The 11,557-nt window shown below is 46.3% G+C and overlaps 2 protein-coding genes across 9 annotated transcripts in view; one reads left to right on the forward strand and one right to left on the reverse strand.

Moving 5' to 3' along the window:
- MST1 (macrophage stimulating 1) overlaps positions 1 to 7,703 on the reverse strand; it is an 11,901-nt gene extending 4,198 nt beyond the window's left edge. Inside the window, exons 1-14 of one of the 6 annotated variants that reach the window (XM_072420286.1) lie at positions 7,550 to 7,703; positions 6,662 to 6,787; positions 4,598 to 4,769; positions 4,240 to 4,378; positions 3,477 to 3,589; positions 3,274 to 3,388; positions 2,923 to 3,059; positions 2,665 to 2,785; positions 2,122 to 2,240; positions 1,373 to 1,538; positions 1,102 to 1,232; positions 728 to 827; positions 464 to 588; positions 327 to 359 (exon numbers count right to left, since the gene is read on the reverse strand). In XM_072420286.1, the coding sequence (XP_072276387.1) occupies positions 327 to 359; positions 464 to 588; positions 728 to 827; positions 1,102 to 1,232; positions 1,373 to 1,538; positions 2,122 to 2,240; positions 2,665 to 2,785; positions 2,923 to 3,059; positions 3,274 to 3,388; positions 3,477 to 3,589; positions 4,240 to 4,378; positions 4,598 to 4,646 (1,348 nt within the window). In that variant the 5' untranslated portion in view covers positions 4,647 to 4,769; positions 6,662 to 6,787; positions 7,550 to 7,703. Of the gene's footprint in view, positions 1 to 326; positions 360 to 463; positions 589 to 727; positions 828 to 1,101; positions 1,233 to 1,372; positions 1,539 to 2,121; positions 2,241 to 2,664; positions 2,786 to 2,922; positions 3,060 to 3,273; positions 3,389 to 3,476; positions 3,590 to 4,239; positions 4,379 to 4,597; positions 4,773 to 4,929; positions 4,947 to 5,822; positions 5,979 to 6,661; positions 6,788 to 7,549 lie in introns of those variants that run through there. The other 5 variants (XM_072420284.1, XM_072420288.1, XM_072420283.1 and 2 more) reach the window with 5 other exon arrangements.
- On the forward strand, positions 5,081 to 9,806 carry LOC140336876 (telomeric repeat-binding factor 2-interacting protein 1-like). Of its 3 annotated transcripts, XM_072420290.1 has the most exons (3): positions 5,081 to 5,369; positions 8,374 to 8,466; positions 8,700 to 9,806. In XM_072420290.1, the coding sequence occupies exons 1-3, from the start codon at positions 5,331 to 5,333 to the stop codon at positions 9,189 to 9,191; spliced, it is 624 nt and encodes a 207-aa protein (XP_072276391.1). In that variant the 5' UTR covers positions 5,081 to 5,330; the 3' UTR covers positions 9,192 to 9,806. The 3 variants fall into 3 exon arrangements, with proteins under 3 accessions (XP_072276391.1, XP_072276392.1, XP_072276390.1); XM_072420291.1 differs by lacking the exon at positions 8,374 to 8,466; XM_072420289.1 differs by lacking the exon at positions 5,081 to 5,369 and having other exon boundaries at positions 7,973 to 8,466.
- The last annotated feature ends 1,751 nt before the right edge of the window (positions 9,807 to 11,557 follow it).

Below are 11,557 nucleotides of genomic sequence, written 5' to 3' on the forward strand. Positions count from 1 at the left end.
GGGTGTAACCAGGTTGAGGGCCCCCTTTGGATGACATATATTGTGTACTGGGTGTAACCAGGTTGAGGGCCCCTTTCTTCAGCTGGCATACAATACATACAATAGGTGCCAATGGCATTACTGCGCTGCACAAACCCTGAAGAAGGAATTCCGAAACCCGGAAACATGTTGGAAAAATTTTTGCACAAATAAAAATTATCTATAAATATCTCATCTCTGGGCTTCAATTCAGTATCCTGAGAGCAATGCCCTCCAATATAGAGATTGGGACCTTTTTCCTGCTCCTCTCATGGGGTATTTTTATGTCTGTGGAGCCAATCACTTACCCGCTTCCTTCAGATTGATTGGAGTTTCCTCATCTGTCAGGGAAAAAAAAAAAAAAAAAAAAATCAAAGACAGCTACTAAGTGAATCCTGGCAGTGATAGGCATTGTTACTATGTATAGCACATGTGCACTTCTTACCGCAAGGTTTGATGGCACAATAATCAAAGGGTGTTTTGGGGTCTTTGGTGTAACACCAGGGGCCATGGCTGTCACCATCTGGATTGCGGCAATAATTTTCCTGCAGTGTCTCTCCGAAGCTGAACCTAGGCACAGAAAACAAAGTCTCAGAGATGACCGCATACCACAATGTTATTCACCGTCTGCATTGCATGCATTTGTCAGGGGAGTCCGTTATTCACTCTGCCCCTCCTCTATAATTCAGCATTTACATGTCAAACTTACTGGATATCATTGGTTTTCTCGCTCCAGTTGCGGCACGGAACCCCTTTCCTAGTTCTGTTGGCAGATCCGTTGTAGGTCTCCCCTTTCTCATGGAAGCAGCCTGTGGGAGGAGAGGAGATCCCTCAATAAATGTGAACGTTCGAGTGAATCTCCATCATTGTGTGGATGATCAGACCTTCTTGTTATGGTGATCACACACATCCAGAAATGATCATACAATCATCCAACGAGCCTAAATTGAGAATTCATAACCCCACCCCCCAAGCCAAAGATTCAGTCAGTGAGTTGTAAATAGGATGATCTGTCATGGCCACTGATCAGCTGTCCCTATGATTCTGATGGAGGAAGATTAGGAACCGACCACCCCAACTTACCGGTGTCAGTGACATCATCAGGACAACGCTTGATCTGGTAGCAGTAAGCGACCCTTATACTGGGGTTGGTGGTGAAACACCATGGAGCCTCAGAAGCATCTGGGTTGCGGCAGTAATTCTCCTCCAGGCCTCTAAAACCAATTAGAGAAATGTAAATCCAACCAGACATCATCAGCCACATATACCGTCACGTCATCACCTGACCCAGCCCAGTTCACTCCCAGGTTCTGTACCAGCTCACATGGGTCATGGTTGGGTTTTTTGGACTTACTTGCAGGGGTATTTCTCCGGGATGAAGCGATGTTTGTGGGGGGTCTGGGAGTCCCATCGCTGGCATTGGATTCCGGAGGTGGTTGTGGAGGCTTTTCCCCGGTAGCCCTCCCCTCGTCCTGTGAAACAATTGCTGATTACCGGAATATGCTGCCGCTGTTTCTCTACTTAACACAAAAGATGGAGCAGAGAGAAGACAACGGACATTAATGTTCTCATTCATCAACCCCTCAGCCACGGAAATTCAGTTTTAGGACAGAACTTAGTTGTAGGAAATGTTCATTCAGATCAGCAAATTACATAAAAGTCCTGGACAATCAAATGACGTGGCAGTGGCACCCCCCCCCCCCTCCCCCTGGTTTCTCTGTCTGTGATATCTGTGATCGCTGATATGGCTGATATTTTGTTTCTGTTGCAGTTCAGCTTCATCTCTTTTGTGATGAACTCAGAGAAATAATCTGCAACCAGTTTCCAGAGACTGGACTTGCAAAACAAGAAGTGGATTGGTGATTTTATAATTTGCAGAATATAGGAATCGCCCACTGATATCATGGACAGATTTGTGATAATTTTACCAAAATGTTTAAATGATCTGAAGTGTCAGACCAGTGGGGTGCTGCAAAGATTTGGGAAAGTTAAGCCAGACCTCAGCTCTCTGGTATAGAAGATTTTCATAGGATGAGCGTGGTGTCTGTGGGCTCTGTCATTGGGCGGCACCCCCCCCCCCAGCAGGGCGCAACCCGGACTTACTGCACTTGGCAATGTGGCAGTACTCCCTCTCCACCAGAGGATTGGTGGTGTAGCACCACGGCCTCTCCGAACTGTCCGGATTTCGGCAATAATTATCATCCAGGTGTTTGTCGGGATATCTGCAGACGGTGAGAATGAGATTGGAGAAGAACAAATCATTAGAGCTGAGACCGAGCAGAAATCAGATTTATGAATCCCCATTTTCTGTGGTAATATTAATATCCAGGAGAATGAGGGTGAATGACCCCCTCACAGACAGTCATCCCTCGCGTTGGATGGACTTTATTCAGGTACATATAAAGGAAGTGTTCAGGGAAATGTTATGATCAGGGCTGGGCCAAAGGGTGGGCAGGAGAGGCAGATGCTTTGAGTACATATGGCAGGATCTGTATCCCCTGCTGTTGAAGAGGTTCACAACTCATGGTGGGGGGGGGGGGCACTTTGGCCTTTCTGCTGTGGGTGACAATGGGCCCAGCACTGGTCATGGTATTATATAGAATAGTGTTGGAACTGACAGACGTCCCATAATCCTCCTCGCCTTACTTTTCTGGGTTAAAGGAATGAGGGTGAGGACTCTGCAAGTCCCAGCGCTGACATTCCCTCCCCGACTCTGTCCTGTCCAGAGATCCACGGTAATCTTCCCCATTGCAGTTCAGACACATGGCTGTAGAGAGAAATACAAGATGGCGTCAGGGAGGAGCTCTCCCATGATTTTTAGGTGGTGCACCAACAATTTCCCCTGGCGTCATCGCTGAGCCAATCAACATTTCAATAAGCCAACCGCTCCCCCATGGCTCTCACCTTCCTCGCACTTCTTGATCCCGCAGGATTGATATCTCACATTCTTGTCTGTGGTGTAGCACCAGGGGCCCCGGGCATCCTTATCTGGGTTCCGGCAATAATTCTCATCCAGTCCATTCTGAGCGGTTGGAAAATATCTGTGCAAAGTGAATGACGACCCAATAGAAACGGTTATGAGACATGTGGAGGGGCCACAGAAAGGGGAGGAGCCAGAAATACAGTGGAGTGGCTCTCAAAAGAAAGGTGGACAAATGGGGAGGGGTTAGAGAGACCAATGATAAGAAGAGGGCGGAGAATGAGATGCCAGCGGAGCCTGACCTTTGCGGTTCCCAGTTTGGGGTTATCACTTACTTGTGGTCATGTGGGAATTTTAGTCTCCAGTGTTGGCAGGTTTTCCCTTTCGAAGTCTGGGAGGTCATCCCCCGATATGTCGCCCCGTCGCCCACCACACATTCCCGCACATAGTCTGCAGATATAGAGATAATGCAGTGTCAGCTCAGTGTAGTAAATATTACACCACAGCTTCTGTACTAAGGTAGAAGGAGGTAAGTTACCTTTTTTCTGATAGACGTCATAGTTGACATTTTTCACCATGGTGACGAGGGGCGAATTCTGTGTCCATGGCAGCAGGCGGCAGCTGTGAGTCTTCAAGTTGTAATCAAAGGACCTGAAATATGAGACAAATCAGATATCAGCATCACCAAGATCATCAGAGACCAATTTTAACAGAGATCAGTACACCATGAGTGGGGATCACCATAACCAGGGGTATATACTGTATGTTTATTCCCCTTCCAATATACAGACTGGGGGTACAAGGGAGCCTTAACCCAGCACTCCTTTCCTATATGAAGGACTCAGGATCCCTATCCCATATACTACCAGCTTAGCTATTTAGGGTAAATATCTCCATAGAGTTATGTATTTCCTGAAGAAGCTGACTTGTTCTGCGAAACATCGAATATCGATCAACCGGTCATCAAATCTTTTATATTGAATTGTGTCTGAATCACGACATGAGATCCTTTATGGTTTGTGCCAGGTCATTTATCAGGAGATTCCCTATAAATTCAAACATGTAACTTTGGTCCTCTGTATGGCCTTTTGGTGTGACATGCATACGGGACCCCGAGTGACATGCGTATATTATAGGTAGTGCCTTTTAATGTTCCATATTTTGATTTTCAAACTCTTAATACTATCAGGATGTGGGATATATTGGGGTCATCCCTGGATCCTCCTATAGACATATACAGGGGGCACCTACCTGCCTCCATCTTCCCCTTTTCCATATACAGAGGGTACAGGGGCACCTACCTGCAGTCCAGCAGATCAGAACATTTCCTGGCACACACATGGACGTCTCCTTTGATCTCTTCTTTCAGGCTGCCCTCGTGGAGGTGAACCAGCTCAGTGGCTTTGGATCTCTGGTAGTCGTTGAGTGAGCTGCGCTGAGCTGGGGGACACAACAGGACATCTATTCATTAACTCCCCGGCAGACCTCTAACCCCCCCCCCCCCCCAACCAAATGTGCCAATCTTTCCTGTTGCCTATAGCAACCTCTTAGCTAACAAAAAGTGGACAGAGAGACAGCAGGAGATCTGCAGTACTGAGATGGAACAAAGGAAGAAATGGCAATAATTTAACTGCATGAGGTTCCCCATCCTCTACTTACCTGTAACCAGCATGGAGGCGGTAAGCAGTGTGCAGAGTGTGGTCAGCATGGCGGCAGTGCGCTGTTTGGGATCCAATCATCCAGCAGAAGTGCAGCCAACGTCGACTCCTCCCGCCAAATATTTGTCCAGATAACAGATTAACCAGATGAGAGGTCCAGGGTGTCAGAGGAGCTGCTGGAAACGAGAATAAATATTCAGAAAATGAACAGCAAGAACGCAATTCTGTACCCAGGAAAACCCAAGATTGCACAGCGGGCCGCCAGACACACCACGGGGTCACCGGATACACCCTGGGGGCACCCTCCTACCCGGCCAGGAACAGGTTACACACCTGGTTAATGTGTAATCTCAGGGCAGGACCGGGGGCACCAGAGGGCCAAGGACAGGAGGGTGACATCATCTCCCTGCACAGGGCAATGCTGGGAGTTGTAGTTCTGCCAAATGATAACATAGGGTGTGATGGGCCTGGGTGTCAGCCCACCATGAATGGGTTAACATTGCCCAGCCAGGACCCCCCCACCTTCCTGGGCTGTTCTGACCCAATTCAGGGCCACAAACAAAACATTCCTGTCATATGCTGACAGATTGCCAGATGCCAGCAGGAACAAAACGCCCACCGAGACCCCCCACGGGAAAACATCTCCGCCAATTCCAAAGATTACAGAAACGCAATGAAAGCCCTCACTGCTTCACTGTGCTATACATGCATGATCATACACTGCACTGGATGTAATGAAGTGTGCAGATAATGCGCCTCACTGCATACAACCTGTGAGTATGCCCATTATACACACACAACATTTACTCCATATGTTTATTATTATCTTGTATTTCTATAGCACTGACATATACTGCAAAACCACTTTACGCTCAGGAGCTCACAATCTAATGCCCCCCCCCCCCCCCTTTGTCATTAAGGCAGTCCAAACCCAGTTTCGGAGGGAAGCCACAATTACAGTCTATACCTTATACACTGTCTGCATGGAGTTTGTATGATCCTCTTTGTTGTATGTGTTCCCTTCCACATCCAAAAAACTGATTGCAGCCCCTCCATTCATTGGCCTAAAACTATGACGGGAATATTAGATTGTGAGCTCTTGAGGGATTTTTAGTCACATGGCCAGGGGCTCTGTACAGCACTGTGGAATAAGTTAGTACTATATAAATACAAGATAATAATCAATACCTCAACATACAACACACACCATACAACATACATAATACCTGTACACACAGCGTAGGGTCCAGGCCAGAGACTCAAATGTACTGCATCTCCCCCACAACACAGATAATGGATGCAGACCAGAACAGACTGGCCGGGGATCAGCATAACATTGTGCAACCACGGAAAACACAACCTGACCACAGCCAAAATCTGCTGGGAAGACAGCGAATAATTTGTACAACATCTGCTGACCGCTGACCAATCACAGCCCCTCCACAGGGTGTCACAACTGATTATTAATAAATTGTATTTATATGGCACCAAACATATTTCACAGCGCTGTATAATACATGTGGGGGATAATGATGACGGCGAAAGCTGATTTCACACACTCCTATACTTCGTAGCATGATCTCGGTGGGTTCTGGTAACATGTTGTGGTTCGCTCAGGGGTGCACACATGACAGACTGCAACATCTGATTGGATATCAGTAATCCACCATGAATGAACATCGTCAGCCAATGGACACAACCAATGAGGGTGATTCTGGCTGCATGGAGTGCGACAAGTACACCTTGTTTTATCCCACATAGTGTAGCAGGCATCAGGGAATTAAAGGGGTCCCCCCCCCACCTGTTTGGGGTCTCTGCACACTTTTGTTACTTACCCTCAGGTAATCTGATTGGACAATGCAGATATTATGAGAGCAGAGGGGGAGATGTTCGGTCCTGGCTGAAATGATCTACCACTGCCTATGTCAGTGCTATAGCAGGGATTCCCCGTCCCCCCACCTTCTCATCCTAGAACATCTGGAAACCGCAGGGTGAAACCAACCTAATCTGTACATGTGGGGCCACCTACAAACTGGACAATGTTGGGGTAAATGGGGTGACATACCTCACGTGGTGTCTCTTGTACAGCACTGGAAGCAATGAGCAGATTTTTGGAGCTCTCCATCTGGTCAGAGGAGGGGCCCCTCCAGGTCATTTCCCATCTCCAGCTGTGTCCGGTGGGTCAGGTGACCTGGGGAAGGATAGGGAGGAAATGGGTAAATCAGGAGGGTGCCAATTAAAGACCAACAACCCCTCCCCCCAGAGAAAAGTTTTGCCCCACCAAAGTTTCAGGTGAAGAAATTACACAGTGACCCCGCCTGTGACACCATCAAACTTTGCTCCAATCTGATTGGCTGTCAGAGAAAATTGTTAGAAAAAATTGCAAAGTAACAAAAATAAATGAGAATCTGTGGAGGGGCATCATATAGGAAAGGATTCACCATATTTATTCCAGGGTCACCACTCCTCAATCTATACCAATGGGAACATGGGTGTCAAAGCTCCAAGCTTTCCGTACTTCTCCAAAATTTGGATTCTGAGTATTATGACCCTGCTCTGCCTCTCCCACTTATCCATAAGTGAAAGAAGTGACTCCAGTATGGGTGTGCAGGGGGCACCAGGACAGATTCTGGCACACTTACCACAGATTGCATGGTTTAGGGGGAGGGGCAGCACCAGCAGCTAATCAGAGCATCTTACATAGCACATTACCCATCACTGTGAACATGCTTACAACAGAAAAAAGCATGTAATTTCATCAGGGCAGGGAAGCTTTTTTTATTGTCCAATTACAGGCTGGGGTGTGTTTGAGACCAGCATTTGCAGTCTGATAAGGGTATTGGGGTTCCCAGATCACAGGACTGGCTGAACAGAATTCTGAATCTTCCAGCAGTTGTAATGACCCCCCAGATATGTACTGAGAGGCAATCTCTGACCCCGAGACCCCACTTACCAGCTGTAAGACACAAGCCTGGAGCTGCAGCAGACTTGGTGAATAGATAAAGGGTGTGGTCTCAACTAGAATTGTACAATCTGCTGTTGATGTAATGTGCAATTCCTCAAGTCCTTCAGATCATGTGATTAGTGCCCCAACTTCTGATCATATGACCTGGGTCATACACCCTGTGAAGCTGATTGGTCCTTTTGCTCTATCTTTATCTATACCCCCCTCCCCTCCAATCATTAGGGGTCAGCCACCATCTACAGACAGCCCATATCACTGCCGGCACCCCACCTGGGAACTAACATGATGGAATATAGCCCTGCCCACATCACATGGCTTATCATTGTTATATCACATGACCTATCATTGTTATATCACATGACCAGGGAGGGTGTGGCACCTGCCTTGGCATTCTCAGAGATGGAGGTGCAGCTTCCATTTCTATAAAACTAGAGAGGGGTAAAATGGGGTCGGGGGGAGACGAGGATCATAGTAGCTTTTCAGTTCTTGCGGGTAATGTTGGGAATATTTGACCTACATCTAGTAACTGCAAATATTTGCCATCTGAAGATTCCCAGACAGCTCAATGATGATTGGCCAATCATGTGCAGGGGGCATGTTTTTGTGGTGGGGTCATCACCCTCCAGTGTTGACCACTGCACTGGTGACAAGTGTCAAGAGAGAGATTTTTTCTCTTACACGAAGAGAAGAGAAATGTCCTCAGTGGGAAACAGATGGTGAATGGAGCCACTTCCTCCCCAGATGGTTCTGGTGTGTGTGTGTCTGTGTGTGTGGTTCTGTGTATATTACTATTTCCCCCCTATGCCCCCCAGGTCAGGATGTCATTTCCTCTGCACCTCACAATGGCGCCCCCTCTGGAGTCAGAGGACTTGCAGATATTTAAGATTGGCAGCTTGAGCTTTGAGGTGAGTTCAGCTTCCCGTGTGATTGTATATTGTGTTCAGTGTATGTCCAGCAGGGGGCGATGTGTAGTCATGTTCATTCTGCACTGCTCACTGTCTTTGTTCTATTGGAGAGATTTCCCATCACTTCCTGTCTCTGACACCATAACAGGAAGTGGGGTGAAAACTCCCCAATGGCCAATCACAGCCTCAGTGACCTCGAAGATTCTCACCAATCATTGTGTTGTCTCCGGCAGATTACAAAGCGCACACAAAGCTTTGTCCCGACCCAAAAGAGCAGCATGGAGGATGTTGTGGTCATTGAAGATTCAGACGGTGAACCAAATGTGGAAAGTGAGGACTGCCCACTGACCGAAGCTCCGCCTCCAACGTTCAACCTCCAGGACCTCCCTGTAATTGAAGTGTCGGACTCGGACAGTGAGCCCCAATTAGATGTAACTCCCCCTGGGTCCCCTGCGGTGGGCGGCCTACAGGAGGCCATGATGGATATAATGAGGGAGTTTAACCTCAGTCTTTACAGGACCACGCAGTGTCTGTTCTTCAATAGCGGAGAGGTGGACAGCGCCAGGCACTTCCTGCGCACCGGTCTGCGTCCTGACGGATATCCAATCTGGGAGCCCAAAGATGATGCTGATTTAACGAAAAACAACGCCAACCTGCGAGGGGCGCTGCTACAAAAATATGGAGAAAAGAATGTTACCAGAAGACTGGAATTCCTGGAGAGCTAATTGGGGGCACACGGAACACAGGGACACGGAGTGGCCAATCTTATCACACTGTGCGGCATTCCAGAATCCAGCCGCGTGCCATGCCCGGAATATTCCACATTTACCTAATTGGATGCTGCGGAGCTCACAAGGGGTCACACTACACAGACACGATGGGACACATGACAAGAAGTGATGCAGAGGATTGATGGATGGTGTCACACCTCCTTTTTTTTTCTATCACAAAGGAAAGATAAATGTGTGGTCACAGAATGGCGTTGTCACCTGAAAATAAAAACACAAATCATCTCCTGAGCTTCATTGATTGCATTGTACATTAAATGATCAGAACCAGGGAGCATCCGATCTTCATACAGAGACCCGGACTGGGGTGACGGAACACGTGACACATGAAGTATGATAGTGACACAGAACACATGATGCATGACATTGGCGCAGAACATATGACAAATGACATGTGACACATGAAGCATGACACTGACACAGAACATAGATGCATGACATGGCAGAATGTATTCTATATTATAAAGTAATGAAATGTTATGTAGAAAAATTAAGTGCACCCAAACATTTCCCACCACCTCACATCCATGGCATAAAAGTCATGTGACCAGATGAGCAGCCAATAATAAAACCCCATTGGGGGTATCTGAAGGATCCGGTCTGATAGCATCTCCTGATATGGACATATGTGTGATGTCATCATGACATCATCAGATGATCTCTGGGGTGCTCAGATAAAAAGTTCCAGGATATCTGTGAGTCTGTTTATTAATATATTATCCTTATAAATCACTGTGAGGAGAATAATCTACAATAGGTGCTAGTGTCACATGACTGATAATCTGTCCAGGATTGGCCGGCCCAGTAAATTCACCCCACAGAGCTGACTGATGGTAAAAGAGTCTCAGTAACCCTAAACTTTAATTTTGGGATCAGCAGGGAACTCTGACAACAGACGGTGTCACGGAACATGTACAACCAGAAGGAGATTAATCGATTAATCCGGGATGGAAAATTCACCTCTAAGAAGAACATCAGAGCCATGCTATGGAACATACAGACTGGGCCTGGGACAATGTGCTGAGAATTGACAAGAGACAGATATGTCTACCTATTTGCCAATTAGACATCAATACCATGTCTGACCAGTTTGTATGTTCTTCCCATGATCACATGGGTTTCCTCCTACATACTAAAACTGGTGTACTGGTATGAAAATTGTGTTCTCCTCCAACAGTGGCTTTTGTAAAGAATCCAGACTATAACGATGGTGGGGACATTCAATTGTGAGCTCTTCTGACATGAATTAGTCAATGTTCTCTGTACAGTGCTACGGAAAAAGTCAGTTATCGGTTTGGCTCACTGAGGACACTGGTGGTCAGTGTTTGTACTCCTTCCTATCCCACAAATATTCCTTCATTTATTTTTCTGTAGGGTAGCAATGCTTTTACTAAAGAGTCACATTTTTCACACAGAATTGTACTATACATGTGTAAATCTTGAGTAAAAACAATAATTTATAGGCCTCAATGATATTGAATTGATACCGCTCTAATGTATGTTGTATAAGCTGACAGACCCGGTCTCAGGAGTGTTTTATCTGAATTCGGAGATTTACTCCCTTGTGTGCTGATTACTTTCAGTTCCCATGAACCATCTCCCGGTGCGGGGTCAATGTAGTGCTCAGTGAACATACCAAAGGCTCCGTTCTGATTCTTTATGTAAAAGAGACCTAAAACGAAGGTTTTACACGTGACGTTAGCATTAATACACATTAACGTTCATTCACCATATATTGGTGAGAGGGCTCCCCTGATCTGGCCTAGCCCCCACATACATCATCGTCATCTGCTGCTATCAGCAACCAATATATCCATAATGTAGTGATAAGTACTGGAGGAAGAGGCAGCACAGTGCTGGCCCAGCTTTGACTATGACTGTCGCTGGACTTACATGAAATTCTAATGATGTCACAACTTATGTCATCAGTTCTTTCTAAAACACTTTTAAGGGCTCAGTCATAGTTACATAGTAGGGTAGGTTAAAAACAGACATAAGACCATCAAGTTCAACCACTAGGGAAATAAACATATCCCAGATATAAAACCTATAGATATAGCTGGTCCAGAGGAAGGCAAAAAAAAAAACCTGGTACAATTTGTTTCAAAGGGAAAAAAATCCTTCCTGATTCCATGAGGCAATCGGATGTTTCCTGGATAAACAGTATCTGTTATCTTTACTTTATATCCTTTTTACCCAGGTAAGGCTGGGTCTACATGGACGTTTTGTAAAAAGGCATGTAAACGTTCCTACTGCGTTTATAAGCGTTTTTATGCACTTATTCTAACGTTTTAAAACTTTTT

Source organism: Pyxicephalus adspersus, chromosome 8 (genome assembly GCF_032062135.1).
Source record: "Pyxicephalus adspersus chromosome 8, UCB_Pads_2.0, whole genome shotgun sequence".
NCBI lineage: Eukaryota > Metazoa > Chordata > Amphibia > Anura > Pyxicephalidae > Pyxicephalus > Pyxicephalus adspersus.